Source organism: Schistocerca nitens, chromosome 4, assembly GCF_023898315.1.
Source record: "Schistocerca nitens isolate TAMUIC-IGC-003100 chromosome 4, iqSchNite1.1, whole genome shotgun sequence".
NCBI classification, from domain to species: Eukaryota; Metazoa; Arthropoda; class Insecta; order Orthoptera; family Acrididae; genus Schistocerca; species Schistocerca nitens.
The window spans coordinates 918,190,194-918,213,213 of NC_064617.1; the positions used below are offsets into that span (position 1 = coordinate 918,190,194).

Here is a 23,020-nt window from a genome sequence, read left to right on the forward strand (position 1 = left end):
CAATCTCCCCAATATTCTTGTCAGACCTTATGCTCCTACTGCACCTATATCCCTACCTTATGGCTCCTACCACTGTGACCATCCCCACCACGAGACTTGTCCTTTGCACCTTCCTACCACCACCTATATCAGCCCTGTAACTGACAAAACATATACTATCAGAGGGAGAACCATCTGTGAAATGACTCATCGGCCGGCCGGTGTGGCCGTGCGATTCTAGGCGCTTCAGTCTGGAACCGCGTGACTGCTACGGTCGCAGGTTCGAATCCTGCCTCGGGCATGGATATGTGTGATGTCCTTAGGTTAGTTAGGTTTAAGTAGTTCTAAGTTCTAGGTGACTGCTGACCACAGATGTTAAGTCCCATAGTGCTCAGAACCATTTGAACCATTTGAAATGACACATCATGTATCAGATGTTATGTATACACTGTTCGGCCTTTTACATTGGCATGACAACCACCAAATTATCAATTAGGATAAATGGACATAGAGAGTGTATACTATCAACAGGGAATATCCTGTTGCAAAGCATGCTTTATAACGTGACAGTCTCAGTACCTGTTTCACCTCAAGTGCCATCTGGATTCTTCCCCCAGACAACAGTTTCTTAGAACTCCTCAGATGGGAACTTGCACTACTACATATCCTTGGTTTTTGCCACACACCTGGTCTTAATTTACGTTAATTTCTTCTGTCTCAGCATTTATTCGCAGTAACTGATCTTTTCTTCACTCCGTTTTAGTTTTATACACCTTTCATTGACTTACCCATCTGTTTTTCACTGTCAGTCTCCCATCTATGTTACATACAATACACTTAGCTTTTCATTCTGATTAACTTGTGCAGTTTTTCCTTCTCATCCTGTCCGGTAAGTGTCCCCTGATCTGTGGTTCTGGGTGACTTTCCCAAAATCTATCCCTTTCCCTAGATGTTTCCAGTCCTTTTCCTTCACCCCTCTTCCTTCTTCAACCCTTCTGCCTGAAGAAGGAACTACTGTCTCCGAAAACTTGCGTAATCATAACTTTCTTCTTTGTGTGTGTTCTGGTGCTGCGTGGTGAGTAGATTTTTTTATCTATCAAATTAAATTATTTTGTCAAATGTTGATTGTTTTCATTGTTATATTTCCACAGATATTTTTCTGTAAAAACTGTCCAGCTTCAACAGGTGGTATAGTAATTCTTTTTAAAATTTCAGAAACCATGTGCATGAGTAAACATTGGATTTGCACTGCCACTGAATAATTTATAAACATTCCAAGTCATAAGCATTCCTACTTCACCCTTTTTTAAAGTAGCCTTTGTTATTCCTTGGGGTTCAAGCTCTGTACCAAATTTTATCAAAATCAATTCAACAGTTTAGTCGTGAAAATGTAGCAGTGAGAGTTACTATTCCATTTATGATTTGAGTATGGATTATGTTCATTTAGTCAATTCTTTAATTAATTGATTTATTGAGTAATGATGGATTGTATCTGGTTCTAAAAAATAAGGGCAACAAAATTATAAACTCAAATCCTGGAATTAACAGGTATGCTGACTCAGATGGCAAAAGTAATTTTGGATAAGTTAGAACTTTAATTGCAGTTATCTTTCCAATTAATTTATTTTCAGAAAAATGAATCAGGTTGTTGGAAATAGTGGAATGATTATTTTCTAATGATTGGTGTCAGCACTTTCAAATCTACTGATTAGTTCATACTATTTTTACCATTACATGTTACTGTAATAATTTCAGTTATCAGTCACTTTTCATTAATACAGTTTTCAGTGAATAGTTTACGGAGACTGTTATGCCTTGTTGGAAGACATAGGGTAAAAGTGAGAGAAATTAAGCAGTGCTCAGTTTACCTTACCACCTGACTTTATCATTCCTCTTCCAAGTTAGTAAGATGTTATGGTGTACTGACTGTCACTTAGGTAGATATTTTCATATTTTATGTGGCACTTGGTTTTTAATATTGTACAAAATGGCTGGTTAATACTCTCTTCTCTCAGAAATTTGCTGTTGACACAAATCCGTTGAAATTTATTGGCTTAATTTTTTTAATTTTTCTTGAGGAAGTGTTTTATATTTATTACCTGTACGTGCTGGTGAGATTTTGGATGTACACTTATCTGTGCACTTATGGTTTAAATGATTTGGCTAATAGGTTGTTATTATAGTGTTGTTCCTTGACACTCTAAACCCCACATATCTATAAGTGAAAATGGTAGTGAGTACATTTCAGTGAAAGCTAAAATAATTATTGTCATCAGTGTTGCAGCAAAATAATGTATTTTGCAATTTAAAGTAACTTGCAGTGTGCATATATGAAAAAAAGATGCTTTTTGTCCTTCTTTCCTCCACAAGCACCTTATAATGTGTAGCGAAGGGTACTATGTGCACCATTGCCATTTCTTCACTTTCCAGTATCATTTGTGAATGACATGTAGGTAGAACGACAGTCAATAAGCCTCATTATCATCTTGACTTTCACTGTTTCCACTTTTGTTTATTTTGTGAGCCAGAACATTATGACCACCTACCTAATAGCCAGTATGACCATATTTGGCATGGATAACAGCAACGATGCAGTGTGGCATGGAAGCAATGAAGCCGTGGTAGGTCACTATAGGGTGCGATTGACGCGCCACATCTACACACGCAAGTCACCTGATTCCCATAAATAGTGGGGGGGGCGGGGGGGGGGGGAGGGGGGGGAGCTCTGACACCACATTCGACCGGGTTCAGATCTAGCGAGCTGAGGGGCCAGCATGTGAATTGGAACTCGCCACTGTGTCCCTTGAACCACTCCATCACATTCCTGGCCTTGTGACATGGTGCATTATCTTATTGAAAAATGTCACTGCCGTTGGGAAACATGATCGTCATGAAGAGGTGTATATGGCCTGCAACCAGTGTACAATACTCCTTGGCCCTGATGGTGCCTTGTATGAGCTCCACTGGAGCCATGGTTGTTGCCCATGTGAATGTTCCCCAGAACATAATGGAGCTACCACCAGCTTGTCTCATCCTGCAGTACAGGTGTCAAGGAGCTGTTCCCTGGAAGACGACAGGTTTGCATCCTCCCATTGGCATGATGAAGAAGATATCAGGATTCATAAGACCATGCAATGCTCTGCCACTGCACCAATGTTCAGTACTGATGGTCACATGCCCATTTTAGTGGTAGTTGCTGTTGTTGTGGTGCTAACATTGGCACATACATGGCTCATCAGTTGCAGAGGCCCATCATTAGGAGTGTTCAGTGCACAGTTGTACTCTGCCCAGCATTAAAGTCTGATGTTAGTTCTGCCACAGTTCACCGCCCATCCTGTTTTACCATACTGCCCAGCCTACGATGTCTGACCATGTGTAATGAGGGGTGGCTACTCAACCCCTTGATGTCTGGACATTGTTTCATCACATGCTGAAGACACTTATCATAGCACTCCTTGAACACCCAGAAAGTCGTGCAGTTTTCGAAATGTCCATGCCGAGCCTCAGGGCCATCACAATCTGTCCTTGATCAAATTCAGACAGATCATGTGCCTTCCCAATTCTACACACAAACAGTACACTCAGTGATACCACACTCATTGTGCATGTGGTGTACCAGCAATCACTCCTTGCCAGGTGGCACTGCTATTGCGTGGCCATTTTATATCAATAGTAGGTCGGTGGTTGTAATTTTTTGGCGAATCGGTGTATGTTGCTTGACTCTTTTTGCATGCTCTTTCAGAACAAAAATGGCAGTACTTGTGTTATGCTAGTTAGTATAAAATGTAGTAATTTAACACTGTATAATTATTTGTTCAAAATCTGTTTGGCATGAAATATTTGATGAAGAACTAATACACTCTTTATAGGCCTGCTGTTTTCTCAGCGTATGGCATCACAGAGGTTTCATGTTGGGCATCCCTCCAGCGTGTTGAACTTGATGCAGAAGAAGCAATGGCAGTACCTCTTGGCAAACCTCTGTCAGAAACATTGATGGAAGTACGAGATGAACAAGGAAATGTTTTGACTGTTGGAGAAGGTCACATGTATATCGGTAAGGCTAAAACTGAAGTATGATAGTGACCTCTTAAACATCCATTTGTTTGTTACTTTATTGCTACTTTTTCTGTTGGACACCCATATTGAGACAGTGACATTTCCTCCTGTTGTATTGGGGATAAGAAGGACTACAGGTTCTAAATACCATGTATATGCGGAGCGACTCTGTGTTTCACTGTATGCTCGTAGCAGGTGTATGTCCATTCTATCAGAAGAATAGGAAAGTAAAAGGAGGATTAGCTATAGATTTACTGAGTTGTAGGCTGTTTGTAAGAGAGAAAAATTCATGTCTCTATGAAGAGTCTCTCTACTAGAACTGAATATACAGGGTGTTACAAAAAGGTACGGCCAAACTTTCAGGAAACATTCCTCACACACAAAGAAAGAAAATATGTTATGTGGACATGTGTCTGGAAACGCTTACTTTCCATGTTAGATCTCATTTTATTACTTCTCTTCAAATCACATTAATCATGGAATGGAAACACACAGCAACAGAACGCACCAGTGTGACTTCAAACACATTGTTACAGGAAATGTTCAAAATGTCCTCCGTTAGTGAGGATACATGCATCCACCCTCCGTTGCATGGAATCCCTGATGCGCTGATGCAGCCCTGGAGAATGGCGCATTGTATCACAACCATCCACAATACGAGCACAAAGAGTCTCTACATTTGGTACCGGGGTTGCGTAGACAAGAGCTTTCAAATGCCCCCATAAGTGAAAGTCAAGAGAGTTGAGGTCAGGAAAGCGTGGAGGCTATGGAATTGGTCCGCCTCTACCAATCCATCAGTCACCAAATCTGTTGTTGTGAAGCGTACAAACACTTCGACTGAAATGTGCAGGAGCTCCATCGTGCATGAACCACATGTTGTGTCGTACTTGTAAAGGCACATGTTCTAGCAGCACAGGTAGAGTATCCTGTATGAAATCATGATAACGTGCTCCATTGAGCGTAGGTGGAAGAACATGGGGCCCAATCAAGACATCACCAACAATGCCTGCCCAAACGTTCACAGAAAATCTGTGTTGATGACATGATTGCACAATTGCGTGCGGATTCTCGTCAGCCCACACATGTTGATTGTGAAAATTTACAATTTGATCACGTTGGAATGAAGCCTCATCCGTAAAGAGAACATTTGCACTGAAATGAGGATTGACACATTGTTGGATGAACCATTCGCAGAAATGTACCCGTGGAGACCAATCAGCTGCTGATAGTGCCTGCACACGCTGTACATGGTACGGAAACAACTGGTTCTCCCGTAGCACTCTCCATACAGTGACGTGGTCAACGTTACCTTGTACAGCAGCAACTTCTCTGACGCTGACATTAGGGTTATCGTCAACTGCACGAAGAATTGCCTCGTCCATTTCAGGTATCCTCGTTGTTCTAGGTCTTCCCCAGTCGCAAGTCATAGGCTGGAATGTTCCGTGCTCCCTAAGATGCCAATCAATTGCTTCGAATGTCTTCCTGTCGGGACACGTTCATTCTGGAAATCTGTCTCGATACAAATGTACTGCGCCACGGCTATTGCCCCATGCTAATCCATACATCAAATGGGCATCTGCCAACTCTGCATTTGTAAACATTGCACTGACTGCAAAACCATTAACCTGTTGATGCTATGTACTGATGTGCTTGATGCTAGTACTGTAGAGCAATGAGTCGCATGTCAACACAAGCACCGAAGTCAACATTACCTTCCTTCAGTTGGGCCAACTGGCGGTGAATCAAGAAAGTACAGTACATACTGATGAAACTAAAATGAGCTCTAACATGGAAATTAAGCGTTTCCGGACACATTTCCACATAACATCTTTTCTTTATTTGTGTGTGAGGAATGTTTCTTGAAAGTTTGGCCGTACCTTTTTGTAACACCCTGTGTATGCCCATCCCATTAATTTGATATCACAGGTTTATATTTTATTTTTATAAAAAACTGAGTAAACTTATATCTGAGGTTGTGTGATGGCTGAATAATCAAAAGACAACAACTAGACACAGAAAATAAACAATTCTGTTCAGCGTGTTCATTAATCTACCAGCCTTATGAAGAAGAAGAAGAAGAAGAAGAAGAAGAAGATGGGGAGAAAATGAAACTGCTGCATTACTAAAGACCTGTTTGTTCTGCCATTAATGCACAAATGCTTTTTGATTTATATTATTACAGTTTTCATCAAAACTGGACTGCTCATCAGGAGCTTATGAGAAAATGATTACATACATATTCTTGTGCTCCACTGGAAAGCTCCTTCATAGTCTCATGGAACACGTGGTGCAGATATGTTTTGGGCATTGGAAGGAACATTTTAGGACTGAAATGGGTGCTAGTTTGAAGATGACTACCACTGAACATAATTGATACACAAATTTGCAATATCATTTGTTATTTTCTTCCTACATGGCATTTTCCGCTAAAAGGCCATAATACAAGTTAATAAATCAGTTAGACACTAATGCAATGAACAAATAGTTCAGTAATAATCTGAGCAGTCTTGTTTCTTTTGTATTGATGATGTATATCTGCAAGCTTCGTCAACTGGACAAACAGGAGATGCTTATGAAGAAATCTAGTAGATGTTCAACCGTTTTGAGCATAAATTGCATTGAAACTTCGATTCCTCCTCCTCCTATGACTACTACTACTAATACCTCTACCTCTACCACTACGACTACCACACTACCACTACCACTACCACTACTACTACTACTACTACTACTACTACTGCTATTATGTCTGCAGCCAAAAAAAAATTAATAATAATGATAATAAAGAGTTTAGCCAGTTGAGAATTCAAGGTGCTGAGGAAGACACTAAAAGAAGCTAGCATTTAATTTTCAAGCTTTGAGTAACGAATTTAGCCAGCTGAGAATTCAAGGTACTGAGGAAGACAGAAAACTGAGCTATCATTTCATTTTCTTGCTTTGAGTGATGCACATCTTTGCTTTATGCAATGTGAATTCTTCACAGAGAAAATAATGACAAGAAAAGTACCTCAAGTAACTAATGAAATAAATAAGGGCACCAATGTGAAACAGTGCACTGCATGAAGCATATGTAAATTAAAGTGAATGCTTAAAACTTATATAACTTAACATATCAGTCAACAGAAAAGTTAATTTATAAACAGCCAATAGGACTTTCAAAATAAAAGTTCCAGGTTTATGACTTAACAGTCTTCAGATCATGTAGTTCTGTTATTCAGCTGATTATTGCTTTACATTTAATGAAAAATCAAGTATGGGATATAGTTATCTATATGAAGGTAGATCGTTGCTCATAAAATAGAAAAGCCACTAAGCATCTGCAACAGAGCATGGTGGTATTCTCCTACTTGTTCTTACACCAGTCCTGATATCCATATAAATTTTTTTCTTTTTCTGATCTTTTTTAATTCATAATGCATATACCATAATTACATAAAATAACTAATTTCTTATTGATACTGAACTTTATTATTCATAACATAATTTATCGATTATTCACGGCAGTAGCATAAATGGTCCACATTGAAATACTTTATGTAAAGAAATGTCGTAAATTTATAAAACGTGTAAACTGTGTGCACATCAGATTTCTACCATGCTAATAATTCTCTGTTGTAGCTTTGACATATCTTAATTGAAAGTTCTTATCCTTCTCTTTCAAAAAAATGTTTTAGTTTCTCCAAAACTGCAATATTTCAAAAGTTATTCATATTCAAAAGTATCATATTCCAGAATGTTCCGTTCTTAAAATTCAATTGTTTCTAAAATCTACTATTATAGTTTTGTAGCCCCAATTTTTCTTATTCTTAAAATAACATGTTAGTTTATGAAACATCCAAATTGTAAAATGTAACTCTCCAGCAACTTCTTGGTGGGCTTTGGAAATCTTATTGCATGTTAAAACTTCCCTCTCATAAAATAGTTTCATTTATACCAATATAAAAGGACACAGCCTTTAGGTAAACAAAATTTATGTCACTGCCAATTGCATCTTTGTTTCTTTTACATTTTCTGTCTCTTATGTTAATTCCAGAATGTAATTCAATATGTTGCTGCTTCTGTAATTGGTGTGTCTATAACTAAGTGTCGCACAATAAGCCACGGCAGTCAAAACCAGGTAGTTGATAAGGAAATTTCTATGTCAGTTGTCTTCAACTAGCACAGTCACTATGTTGTTAGTCATTCAGTGTATGATAATCATAATATAATGTTCAGTGTCAGTCAGTCTGCATCCAGGAGTAAATATGTAAAGTTTTATTCAAAACAACTTTTTGTTTGTGATGTCAATTCTTAATGTTCCATAAGCTAATAACAGCGTATGTAGCTTACTGACCTGTGATGTCAAATTGAAATAGTTCATGACAACCAAATTGATTGTCTAAAGTGCTTATGAACAATAAATATGAAAAAAGTGAAAGTTAGTATAATCTAGGTTGAGTAGAGGGTGGTTATAATTAAAATTTTGCTATTTTAGAGGGGCTAAATGAAAAACGAATGATTGTAGATCAATGGAACTTTGTGGAAACATTTATAAAGACACGTAGAAGAGAAATAATGAATAAACCATTGAAGGAAACACATTTTAATTCCAACATGACAGGGTAACATCTGTTAACTGTGTACTATATTTACGTTCCAGGATACAAATGATGCTCAAGGTGATGACCGTCTGCATCCACAACAGTGTGGAGCCACCCTAGAGATACCATTTTACAATTGTTCACAGCACTTTTTGAACAGTTGCACATGCAATGTTCAGCTGTCATGACACAACTCATGCATTGTTTGGAAATTGCACATTTTGTCCAGCATTCTCAGCCATGGCAACAGTATCTTCTTCAACAATTTGCAGCACAATTGGCTTTCAGCCACTCCCAGGAGCAGTTACCAAATCACCAATTATTTTGAACTTCCGAATCATATTATTCAGCACTGGTATGAAAAGAGGACCTCTCTGTATTCCTTTAATGCATCAATACTTACAAACAGCAGCAGCACTATTGATTTGTTTTGATAAAAACAGCTTTATGAGTAAAGTTTTGCTCACCTTGTCCAGACCCATGTTGACTGTCTCTAACTGTACTGCACTCTGATGCTTCTGTTTCAACCCTAAGTTGAGGTATCAGTACCGATGCCTAACAGCAAATCATGATTCTAAAATTGCTTACAATGCAAATCCTGTGATGCACAGTATGAACATTGTTCCGATAAAGTTTGGTACCCATACGGTAAATAGTTTTCTGCCTACACTGGCTCAAGTAATGAAGGTTTAATTAGAAACACTGTGTAGAATCATTTGATAATGGGTCAAAGTTACTAATAATCGTCAAGAAGAAGTAAAGCAAAAGAAGAAATTTGATGAGACTTAGGAGCCACATAAAACAGGTCGGTAAGTTACAAACAGACAGGCACACCGAAAAGATTGCCAAATGTTAAACTTTTGAATAGAGCCATCATATCAAATGGAAAGTTCAGTTGAGAAAACTGTTAAATTTACAAGGAGACATTATGACTGGTAATTACTTATGTTCAGGAGCTGAAATTCTTATCACTGCAAAATGGAAAATTCTAACCCTAGCTTTTGATATGTCTATGTCTCTAACAAGACACACACACACACACACACACACACACACACACACACACAGAGAGAGAGAGAGAGAGCATTACTGTTGTCTTCTGGCACTGCAGCCTGACTGGGCATAGTGTAGCAGTGTTCCCTTGGATATGTGGGAGAACGCGGAGGGAATCTAGGATGAGCGGAGGTGGGAACAGTGTGGTAGGGGATTAAAAAAGATTGTGCTGGTGTGCAACTTGATGGCACATGGAAGGGCTGTGGTGACACCTTTTTCTCACTATCTTTCCCATCTCTTCATATGTGGTATTCCACTAGCCTCATAATACAGCTTTAAATCTCAACTGTCCAGGGTCCTATCCATGTGGAAGGCCCAGATGCAATACCAGTACCATATGAGGTCTGTTCAAAAAATTCTGCACATTCATCATTTTGTACCAATGGTGTATTGGAGCAGAATGTGGTTGGCATCCCTGGACATGCCTGTGTTTAATATGTAAGTGCTATAAGTTTCATTGTTTTATGTCTGTTACTTGTTGTTCAGTATTGTATTGAGCAGAATGTTGTTCGCACAGTCTGCGGATTTCGAGATGGCAGAGTTAGAGGAGTAACACGTCTGCTTTAAATTGTGCATGAAACTGAAGAAAACCTTTACAGAGACACACCAAATGATGTAGGAAACCTATAGTAATGAGTGCTTAAGCAGTATTCAGTGTTACGAATGGTCCATGCGGTTAAAAAATGTTAAAAAATGGCTAACGGAAGTTAAAGATGACCCTCATTCAGAACACTCTTCAGTATCTACTGATGACACGTATGTCAGGAATGTCAACCAATGTTACGCGTGCCAATCAAAGACTGACTGTCCAAGAGATTGCAGAAGAATGTAACATTTCAGTTGGGTCTAGTGGTGAAATCCTTACACAGCATCTTGGAATGCATCATGTTACCACGAAGTTCATCCCACGGGTCATGAGTCAAGACCAGAAAGACCTCACAATCTTTGAAGAGCTTTTGGATGGTGCAAATGAGAATGAGATGTTCCTTAAGAGAATTATAACTGGTGGTGAGACATGGGTCTGTGGTTATAATGTTGAGACCAAGGTTCAGTTTTCTCAATGAGTTGGGAAAGGTTCTCCAAGACAAAAAAAAATCTTGTTAGGTCAGGTCAAATGTCAAAGCCATGCTGATAGTTTTCTTTGTCTTTGAATGATTAGTTCATCATGAATTCGTACCACAGGTACAAACTGTTAATTGATGGTACTATCCGAATGTGTTGCAACGCCTGTCAGAAAATGTGAGAAGGAAATGGCGTGAAATGTGGCAACGCAATTCATGCTTCTTGCATCACAATAATGCACCTGCACATTCATCCTTTTGGTGTGTGACTTTTGCACAAAAAAATGAAGTCACTGTGCTGCTTAATCCTCCCTACTCTCCAGACCTGGCCTCTGCAGACTTTTTTTTGTTTCCCATTGAAGGGACAAAGACTGCAATGATAGATGAGATAAAGGAACATTCACAGACAGCGGTTCGCGTGATCCAGCAAGAGGCATACTAAGACTGCTTCTGCAAATGGAAACGGCATTGGGAGCAGTGTGTCAGTTGTGGGGGAGAGTATTTTGAAGAATACTATGCGCAATAAGTAAAAGGTAAGCGTAGAAAAATTATGTGGACAAAGTTCCAGAATTTTTTCAACAGACTTCATACATCTGCTGACCAGCTCCTGTTTGGTCATTCTCTCTAGCATTTCCCTGTATTTTCAGAGGCAGGACCACCTGTGAAATTAGTTACATCATATACCAACTCCACTGAACCACTGCTAACATTCTAAGGATCACAATGAACTGCACTTCATACTTATGTTAGATGAGTTTAAGATATGCAAAAACTGCAAGTAGTGTAAGAGACCAGACATTTCCTCTGTTTCAATCATTACATTATTGAAACTTCATGGTAGATTAAAACAGGGTCCCAGACTGGGACTAGAACTCTGAACCCCTGCATTTTGCCGGCAAATGCTCAACCTTTGAGCTATCCAAGCATACCTCATGATCCGCCCTCACAGCTTCACTTCCACCAGTACCTCTCTCCTGCTTTCCAAACTCCTCAGGAGTTCTCCTGAATATTGCAAATACATGGATTAGTCATTGCCTGGGGCTTGTTTCTAGAGTGAGGAGAACTTCTGTGAGCTTTGCAAGGTATGAGATAAGGTACTGGTGGCAGTAAAGCTGTGAGGGTTGGTTATGTGTCATCCCTGGGTTCCTTGAGACTAGAGCATTTGCTGGCAAAAGGCAAAGATAATGGGTTCAAGTTCCTGTCTGGCACACAGTTTAATCTGACAGGAAATTTCAAACCAGTGCACACTCCTCAGCAGACTGAAAATTCATTCTGGAATTGTGTGTTTGAATGTATCATATAGGACTCACATTGAAAGCGCATGTTCATTGTTATACAGTTTAATCTGAAAAAATTCTAGTTATATGTAAAATACATCAGTGGCAAGACACAATAGCTTCATTGTATGATGACAGTCATAATGGTATTGACAACAGTGTCACTGTAGTGGAGTTATTGAACATCGTTTTCAGATACTGCAAGTAGTCCAGAATCTGAATCAAGAACAGTTGCCAAAACTAGTAATTTGGTAGTTGATACCCTCAATGTAGCAAAGCAAGTTGAACCACTTAATAAAGGCAAATCTCCTGAAGCAGATTGTGAACCAACTAGGTTCCTTTTTGAGTATACTGATGAAATAGCTCCATTTTCATTAATCGTAATCAACAACTCACTTGTTGAAAGATCTGTACCTAAAGCCTGAAAAATTGTGCAGGTCTCATCACTAACAATAAAGAAAATAGAAACAATCTGCTGAATTACAAACCCATATAATTGACACTGATTTTTAGTAGCATTTTGGAACTTGTACTGTGTTTTAGCATATACTGTGTTCCAACATTGAGACATATCATGAAGAAAATGATCTTTTGAGATGTAATGAGTGTGGTTTCAGAAAATATCATTCTTGTGAAATGCAGCTGGCCCTTTATTCACTCAAAATAATCAAAATATTTTAACAGGGGATGCCATGTTGAGTTCATATTTCTAGATCTCCAGAAGACTTTTGACACCATTCCTCACAAATGGATTCAAATCAAATTGCATGCCTATTGAATACTGTCTCAGTTGTGCAGTTGAATTTGTGGTTTACTTTCAGAAAGGTTACAGCTCGTAGTAATTGACGAGCTAGTGAAACTCAAGTGATATCTGGGGTTCCTCAAGGGAGTGCTCCTGGGCCTCTGTTGTTCTTAATCTGTATATACAAGGGAATCTGAGAAGCTGTCTCGGAATGTTTGCAGACAGTGATGTCATTTACACTGTCTAGTAAAGTCACCAAAAGATCAGACAGACATAAAAAATGGTTTAGCAAGATGCCTGCATTGTGTGAAAAGTGGTCATTGGCCCAAGGCAATAAAAAATGTAAGGTCCTCCACATAATTACTAAAAAGATTTCATTAAATTTCAGCTACACAATAAATATTTTAAATTTAATGGTTGTAGATGTAACTAAATATGTAGGGATTACATCCAAAAATAACTCAAATTGAAACCAAAACATAGAAAACATTGTGGATAAGGTGAATCAAATATGGTGTTTTATTGGCAGAACACTTGCAACAAATCTGCTGTCTATACAATGCTTGTTCATCCTCTTGTGTAGTATTGCTACATGTTATGGGATCCTTACTAGGTAAGACAGATGGAGGACATTGAACAGTTGAAACAAGGGCAGCTCATTTTGTATTATCACTAAAAAGATGAAATAGTGTCATGCATATATTGTGCAAGTTGTGGAGACTATCATTAAAATGAAGTTTCAAAATTGATGCCATGTCTCAGGAACCATGATCTCAGTTGTTACAATGAATGAAAAAACACCATCTGGATCACTACTTCTTTTGTCGGGAAGTGAACTAAATACATGGCACCAAGGAGTTAGGGACACAGTGTTCCGATTACCATCAAGAAGGCACACAGCTGATGACGTAGGTGACTTGCAGAATGCGTGTGTCATTGCATCAACATGCGGCTAGGCTCTCATACTGACCTGTCATTGCAGCATTGTGCCAACTGATGGTGCAGTCCTTTGCTGCCAGCCAGTAAATTGAACAGTCACCGAGATGTTATTTATATGCGTCAGTTGAACTACCAAGGAGAGGTTTGTGCCAACACCTGTACACAGTGACCACAGTGCTGCTGGACCCTGCAGCATCTGCTGGATGGCTATTGTCATCATCAGACTGCTACCCGTATGCTGAGGACGCGTTCGGTGCACTGTGCCGCCACATCTCTTTGCTGCTACCCAGCACAGCACTACGGGCTTTGTCAGCCATCACCAGCTGAGCCTCAGGGCCTTGTCCACTAGCACCCAGTATGTCAGTACAGCCCAGCAGCCAAATTGCCACCAAGTGTGTGCCACTGTGGAGTGTAGCTCCCTGGCCATGCCATGGATTACAGACACTGTTGATTGATGCCAGGCTGCACCATCATATGAGGTTACATATGTGTAGCTGCTCCAAGTTTGTTTTAAAAATAAAGAGTTGTCAGGTGCAATGTCTATCTTGCTGCAGCCATATGACCTCTGCTGATGCACTTCTGTAGCCCTTGCCTGCCCAATACACAGGTGGGGAGCCATAGCCATCCTGGCAGTCAGAAGCATGGGTCTCTTATCACCTCCGTACTGGTCACCCCATTAAGGAACAGCAATCCAGTACAGCTTGGCACAAGTCACAGGAACTCCATACGATTAGTGTGGCGTAGTGTATTTTGTGGGCTGCTCTGTAGAGTTGTAAGCAGATTTCAGAGAACAATGTTAAGTAACTGAATATCATCACTTTCATATAACTTGTGCAATGGAAGCAGCGCATGGCTGAAAAATTCTCTGGAGGCATGAATGTTATGCATTCCATGTCGAATTGGCTTTTGCATTGACATCTCATGACAATGAAGGAGTTACATTGTGATGTAAGTAATATATTTGCATCCATTGTATGCGACCAATGCAAGTACTGAATATGAATCGTGTGTGTGTGTGATATATATATATATATATATATATATATATATATATATATATATATATATATATATATATATATATATAAGGCTGACAGAAGTGGCACAAATTAAAGAAAAAATAAAGAAAAACACACATGATGTACATGTTTAGCTTGTGTTACAGCACTCCTCCTATGAAGCTTAGTGAGCAATGTGATGCGCTGTTGAGACTCATTCCCACAATTCTTTGCTGTGGACTCTTTATGGCAGACTACTTCTTTGTACCACACAAAGAGACATGTCTACATGTGGGTTTAATTCAAGGAAGGCAGAAAGCTGAAAGTTGGGTCATCTGCTGCTCTGCTGAAAGAAGTACTGTATGTAAACAGAGCAAAATTGCTGAAGTAGTTTTTCGGAAACATTTTACTTGTAGCATAAAAAATAAAACCCCACATATTTTGAATTCATGTGTTTTTCTGCTATGGCATTGTTCTCAAATGACTGCAGGGAACCTACTGGTTAAAAATATTTGATTATTTCAAGTTATAAGTCTCACATCACAGCCTAATGATAAGGTGATCATCTTTTTTTTTTATTGGTCATATGTATTATGATACTTTAAAGATGAGTAAATCTCTGCCCATTGTTTAAAGAATATGCAGTGAATTAAGAGTGCAAATTGCAGTTGGTAATCTGAGGGAAGCAGAAATTGACAATCTGAAAAAATGCTAGGTTAAAAGACAAAGTAAATGAAAGTGACCCAGCCAAGATTCAATCCCCAAAACTTTTAGGTTTCCAGCTACACACTCTACCAGTAGACTATTACACTAGATACAAGTGAAATTCTGCTTGCTGCAATCTCTCTCTCTCTCTCTCTCTCTCTCTCTCTCTCTCTCTCTCTCTCTCTCTCTTCCTTCTGCTCTCTCAAGTTATCTCGGCTGTTCGCTAGGTGGCAGTTGCATTGTTTTCACAGTTTTACTTGAATTCATCATAATTCAAACAATTTGCATGACATATGTATAAATTATATACAGAAATCTTCTTGATAAATCTGTACATCAATTAGTCAAAAGTGGATAAAAATCCATACAGCCGTTCCTGAGATTAGGCTGCATACAGAGATGGACACAAGCAAGCAATTTCAATTTACATGTATATAGAGATTACTGGTGTTGTTCTGCTCAGCAGATCATCTACAGATTTGCCACTGTGAAGTATGGTTTGTTGACATACCACTACTCTGAAGTCTAAAGATGCTCTGCTGTGCAGATTGAAACTGATTATTATTCATAAAGTAAATAATGATCCAGATGGAGCTTCTTCATTAATTAAAACAAAGTGATTTTTCATTGCAGCAAGATCTTTTCACAAAGTTTCAGACACCAACTTGCTTTTCTGAATGTCAAAATCTTTTGTTAACTATCACATACACATTTGAGATATGATCATTGTAATGAAATAAGGGAAATCAGAGCTCTTTCAGAATGAGTCTGATGTTAATTTTTTTTCAAGAGTGGAGTGGTCGAAAAATAATCTGAAATTGGTTCTATGAAATCTCTGCCATATACATAAATTGAATGGCAGAGTAGTTGTGTGGATTCAGATGAAAAGACAAGAGGAGATAAAATGTGGGCTTGCAATGGAGACCCGGACAGGAGTCAATCTGTGGCTGCCTATGCCGATTGCTTCTATTCATTTCTTCTATTCATTTGTGGTTCTCAGGTGCAGATAGTTTAGAGGCTGTCAGAGGGCAGCAAATAGCTAATTGCACTGTGTACACATGGGCAGCTGTCACATATATGTACACCTCCACATGTAGTGGATACGACTTATTTTCTGCAGAAGCATTAACAGTAATATTTGGGTATTCGTCATGCTTGAAGGGACAAATCTAAACAAATATCATACTTAGAAAGTTGAAAATAATAATTCTGACAGTTTTTCTCCTAATTATCATGAGTAAGTAGCATTTGCCTAGAATATATTAAATACATACCATTATAGCATACATAGTCACCTGAAAAAGAACACTGTGCAGTAGTGAATGATAGTTAATTTTCATTTTACTTTATAGAATGATCTCCAACCTTGCGGTACTTTTAGGAATTAACAATGGTTTATCTATCAGTTGAGTGCAGCTAACATTACTTATTGTTTTAGGTGGTATCCAGCTATACAGGCTGGAGAAAAATTGTGTCACGGAATTTTAACCTTGATAGCTGATGCTAGTAGGAACCAAAATTACTAATGTTGTTTAGGTCGACAATGCAAAATTTTTAAACTATGGAAACTTGGCGCCAAGTGTTCCGATTGGCTGTGGGATTGTCCTACTGCCGGATGCTCTGGACAACACATGACTGCAAATGCTTTGTCCACCAGAGATCACAATGTATCCAAGGTGGCCTGCATGCTCTGTGGTAGCACGCCAGCCTTCCATTCCGGGGGCCTGGGGGCAAATCTGCCGGGGTCCCGACACATCCATTGTAATTTCATGATAAGATGTAGTGGGAACAAAACTGTCAACAGCTGTTAGTTTGCATACAGAAAGTCTTTTAAAAATTGTGCCCGGCCTGAAAAGGGCCTTTTTTGTAACTAGGACATTGTTTACTTAAAGTAGGTGCTCAAACTGGCGACCCTCTAACACGACATAATCTTGGTAACGTTGAACAGTGTTTTGCTGAACTCTTTCAAAGTTTCCTGGCAGTACCCTGATGTGATGGGTGGCATGATGAATGTGACCCATTGACTCATCTTCGTTTCTAGGTGGTTTGCGTCTGGGTGGGTGAACTAAAACCTTGAAGAATCCCCACAGGAAAAAGTTTGGTGGTGTGAGGTTTGACGATTGCGAGGACCATGTCCTACATGCACCTCTGCCCATTATGAGACCATCAAAGAGTTCATTTAAATATCTGCGCACAGCATGACTGTTATATGCGGGTGTCCCATCATGCTGCAACCACATGCATAGCCATATGTCCAGGGCAACATCTTCCAGCAGGCCGAGTAGAGTTTCTTGCAAAAAGTAAAGGTAATTTGCCCCAGAAAGTTGAGGAGGTAGACAGACTGGCCCAATCAGATGGTCAGCTACAATGTCTGCCTAAATGTTGAGCGAAAACTGCTCCTGGTGTCCGTGGACGTATGTGACATGAGGATTTCCCCCTGATCAGTAGTGAACATTTTGAGTGTTGTCAAGGCCATCCCGATGGAAGGTGCACTCATTGGTAAACAACACAATGGCAGGGAAGTCAGGATCTCATGCAGAAACCACCGGCAAAACCCTAGCCTGTGTTCGTAGTCTTCCACAGGATTTAGGTCTTGGACAGGGTGAAAACTAAATGGATGCTGGCCATCATCCCTCAAAACCTTTCAGATTAACCGATGAGTGAGACCCATGTCATGTCCAACCACTCGAGTACTTGTTGTAGGTGCTTCCTCGAAGTGCTCAAGAACAGTCTTCAAATGCAGCATCCCATTGTGTTCAAGGTCTTCCAGCATCACCATGATATCCCGCTAAAGAGCCTGTTTTGCCAAGTCGCCAGTGAATTGCTGTAAATGTTTGCAGGTGTGGGTGGCATCTTGCTGGGTACTGTTCCTCACACAACTGTCGAGCTTCATGCGCATTGCCGTCAGCTAGTCCATAAACTAAAACCAAACTGTGCCGCCATGCTTACAGTGTGACTAAATCGCAGGTGACGTGTGTGTGCTCCGAAGTGAAGCTTACGTGATAATGCCTCTGACATGAGATGTAGACAAACAGCAAGACATATTCGACACGTGTGTGTATCGTGTTGGGGCAGTGATGGAGTGAGGGATGTTTGTACGTGTGAACCAACAACCATAGCGCTGCCTGTCAATGGATGAATGGCAACAGGGCAATCCCACGGACAATCGGAGCATGTGGTGTCAAGTTTCCATAGTTTAAAAAATGGTGTGTTGTCAACCTACATAACATTAGTAATTCTGGCATCAGCTATCCAGGGTTAAAATTTCGTGATACAATTTTTCTCCACCCTGTATATTGACAGAAGTGTGTAGTACTCCTTACTGACCGAAATACTTGATGTTACTTCAAAGCTCTGTTCCTTCTTCTAGGAAGTTCTCATCGAGTTTGCCTAGTTAATGATGAGCTAGAAAAAGATCTTCCAGCAGTTGTCTTCAGGCCAACAGGGGACATTGTTAAGGTTAGTACGTATGATTCCTTTAATTTTTATTTCTTTAATTTTATTTTTTTATCTGTACTGTTAACCTACTTAACAGATATTATTTCATTCAGTATCACTATGTCTATTGTATAACTAAATTTTTTTGGTGGTCAGGCTATAGGTATGTAAGGCATCACACTTATATTTCCTAACCTTGCATAAAATATGGTGATAATGAAAATAAGAATTTTATGAGCTTATGTTGCCCAGATTTAAAAACAGGCATACTACATGAAATGGTATAATATGGTAATTTACTGATCTGATCTAATTTCCCTATTTTTTACTTTTATGTTGAAGATAATTAAATACTAACAATAAATAATAATAAAAATTTGAATAAAAAATAACAACATAGAATCCACATGAGATTAAAATGAGCAGTTAAGAATCACATCTCACCTTTTAATTGATCAAATTGTTTGGTACATATGGAATTTGATGTTTAAGTTATCTTGAGCATTTAAGCCATGTCTTAGCTGACTACTGATGTTTGACTCTATTAGTGTCCTATACATTATTATATCTAGTCTAGCAAGAGACTTATTACAAGCAATATCACCATTTGTTCAGAGCAACTTTTGCTGTTACTCTAGGGAAACAAATTTGAGAATGAGAATTGTCAATATGGTCATTTTTCTTTCTCAAGTCCACTGAGTAAAAATGGCTGAGTTTCTTTTAGGTATACACTATTAAACATGAATCTTATGAGGAAGTATATGTACTGGTATGAAAGTTGGTATCCCAAGACACTTGAATAATAGGCCAGATGAAGTGCAGGAAATTACCAGTTAGATTGTTCTGATCACCCTTTCCTGAGTTAAGAATGTGAGTAGTGCTAGTTTGGAGTTGCTTGTGATACCTTAGCATATGATAGACTTATTCACAAATTGCATTCTGAAAATTCCATTGTGAAAGGGTGCCGTCACACATTTGGAGCAAATCAAGTTATACATTAATCAGCAGAAACAGCCAGTGCTGAAAAATTCTGTGAAGTAAACTAACAAAAGCTGTAGCTGATGTCAATCCACTCTCATTAACAATTACACATATTGTAAAAATTGAAAACATCTATAAAATTATCTTTTTTGCGCAAAATGCAGTCTAGATCATTTTTTGAGATGCAACAACTGGTTTTGGTTGAATTGGGCCATCATTAAATGTAGAAGTAGAAAAAATAAAAATAAAATCATTCCCTATCACTAAATTATGAAAGACATAAGCCAACTGAACAAAAAATTATACATCATCAGGAGACATCCTCTGAATACCATGTAATGCCATCTGTAACCTTGATAACAACTGCAAATCAGTGATTAAGGGAGTCCATAAGTTTCTTCAAGTGTGTCATGTCCAGCTGATTATCCAGGACCCAGCTCATTACGATTAGATCCTGTAGAGCTACCAGATTATGGGGATGTTGATTGCTATAGTCCACCTGCTATGCCAAAATAGTTCCAAATATTTTAAATGAAATTAAGATTGGGTAAATTTCAATGACTAAGTAACCGGTTTCATTATCTATTTCATGAGAAAGCTCTTGAATCAACCTTTGCCTGTAATATGCGTTTGAGGCAGGGTAGGGTGCCTGAGCATTCATCAAACAAGGAACATATATGTACTGCCCTGTTGTGATGATCTTCAGTGATCTTGGAAGATGGGGGTGTCCACAGCAGACTCATCAAGAAGATATAGTAGAAGGGGCAACAATTGACCACAGAGAATGTTGACGTAGCCATTCTGGTTCAACCTAAATCAGTGGGCTCAAGTCGCAATATGAAAAACACTCCAAAACATCATAAGATCACCTGTTGTCTTATATACGAGGGTTGTTCAATAAGTAGTGCCCCACATTGTTTTAAAAAGCCATTAATACACATAGACAAACATCCTTGTTGGTGCTTCACATTTGATGTTTGTTCCATGTGCTGGTGAAGTTTCGAACTGTTCTGCCAGATCGCAGAGCCGTAGTATAGCATCAAGATGGCGTCTACATACCACTCGTGTTACAAGCAGCGTGCTGTTATTGAATCCTTGTGTGCAGAAAAAGAAATTGTGGTGAATATCCATAAATGTTTGTGTGCAGTGAATGTGATGCTGCAGTTGTGGTAGGAGTACATTTCATTTAGGAAATGGGTAAGGAAAGTTACAGCCTCAGGAAATGGAGAAACAGAGCTCCATGATCAGCCATGCTCGGAACGTCCTGTCACAGCCGTTGCTCCAGACATGCTGAATCATGCGGATGCCATTATTCATGCTGACCAGAACATCACAACTTGACAATTGGCTCTACAGTTGTCGGTCAGCATTGGAAGTGCGTCTGCAATGATCGAGACTCTAGGATATTCAAAGAGGTGCTCACGATGGGTTCCACGAATGCTCACAGTGGACTACAAGATTCAAAGAAAGGCCATTTCATCTGAGTTGTCAGAGCATTTTGAGACTGGGCCGCTTAAAGATTCTCTAAGGGGAACATACTTTGAAGATGACGAGAGTGTCATCATGCAATTAAAATATTGCTACGCAGGATGAGAGCTTTTACCAGCGAGGAATACATGCCACAATGTTGACTTATGGCCATAGAACATGATGGAGACTATGTAGAAAAATATTATATGGACAAGACATGTTGATATATATTGTCACCAAATTCTGACTCTTATCAATAAATATGTTCTGAGAAAAAAGAAATACGCCATTACTTATTGAATGACCCTTGTACATTCACACACTGCACATTAAATGCCTCATTGGGCCATCAGTGCGCTAGACGCCTTGTATTATTTGAAAAGATGCAAATTTGTAAGTTGTCAGACAATACTATATGCCTCCAGTCAGATATTGTCCAGTTCCTTTGTTGGAAGTTGACCTATAAGATCCCTTCACACAACTCTTTACAAATCATGTGAGCTGTTATTTTACTAAATTTTTAACTGTGATTGTGTTACTAGTGGTTCATTTAGCCAGTCTGACCGAAAATTAATTACTCTTCTCCAAAACATACCACAATTAGTGTACAAAACAATGTGGATAGCAGATTGTTTCTGTTTGGTAATATAAATTAGTAATTATGTGTTGTAACAAGGTAAAATCACAGTCACCAGTCCAATTCAGACATTCTTTTAATGAGTAAGGAAACGGTAACATCACCGAAACATGTTTTAGTGTTAAATAAGAAGCATTTGTGTTTGCTCAAGGCGGAACTGCATTCCTATAATAGTATATTAGTATATTTACCTGTAATACTGATTAAACACTCTTCTGTGAGACACTAATTAACCAGAAAATCACTCCCTCTCATTAACAGCTACTAAAATATTCCATACAGTTTTGAGTGAAACAGCTTCTAATGCAACCAAGGAAGTCATTCTGCAACCCAACTTTTTTTACATAGGTTTCCAAAATTCACAACCACATGTAAATAATCATACACCTTCCACACTTTGCAGACAGTGAAATGCTAAACACAGCTAAATAAGTTATTGTGAATGATTGTTGAATATAGTTAAACAATGGAAAATCCAGGATGGAATGTAACAATATTATGAAAAGGATAGTTGCTATACACCATACAGTGGAGATGCTAAGTCGCAGGTAGGCACAACAATAAAGACTGTCACAAAATATAAGCTTTCTGCCAACAAGGCTTTTGTCAGAAATAGACAACAAACACACACACACACACACGCACGCACACACACAAACACAACTCTCACACACACATACACACACACAAACACACACACACACACACACAAATGCAACTCACACACACACGACCAGTCACCGCTAACTGAAGCCAGACAGGCTGGCTTCACCTGCCAGGGACTATGATCATGAGTGTGTGAATTGCATTTGCGAAGCCAGACAGGCTGGCTTCACCTGCCAGGGACTATGGTCATGTGTGTGTGAATTGCATTTGCATCTGAGCATGCGTGCGTTCGTGTGTGTGTGTGTGTGTGTGTGTGTGTGTGTGTGTGTGTGTGTGTGTGTTGTCAAGTTTTGATAAATGCCGGCATTGGCCAAAAGCTTGTTTTGTGACAGTCTTTTTGTTGTGCCTATCTGTGACTCAACATTTCCGCTATATGGTGAGTAGCAACTATCCTTTTCATACTATTGTTGAATATAATTGTCATAAAAAGTAACTTTT

The 23,020-nt window shown here is 39.0% G+C and overlaps 1 protein-coding gene across 3 annotated transcripts in view; it reads left to right on the forward strand.

Annotated features, from left to right (window-relative positions):
* The window catches only part of LOC126253525 (beta-alanine-activating enzyme), a 186,295-nt gene that overhangs the window by 49,613 nt on the left and 113,662 nt on the right, over window positions 1-23,020 (forward strand). For all 3 annotated transcript variants that reach the window (XM_049954905.1, XM_049954904.1, XM_049954902.1), the window contains exons 4-5: window positions 3,849-4,033; window positions 18,761-18,849. In XM_049954905.1, coding sequence (XP_049810862.1) covers window positions 3,849-4,033; window positions 18,761-18,849 — 274 coding nt within the window. The remainder of the gene's footprint in view (window positions 1-3,848; window positions 4,034-18,760; window positions 18,850-23,020) is intronic.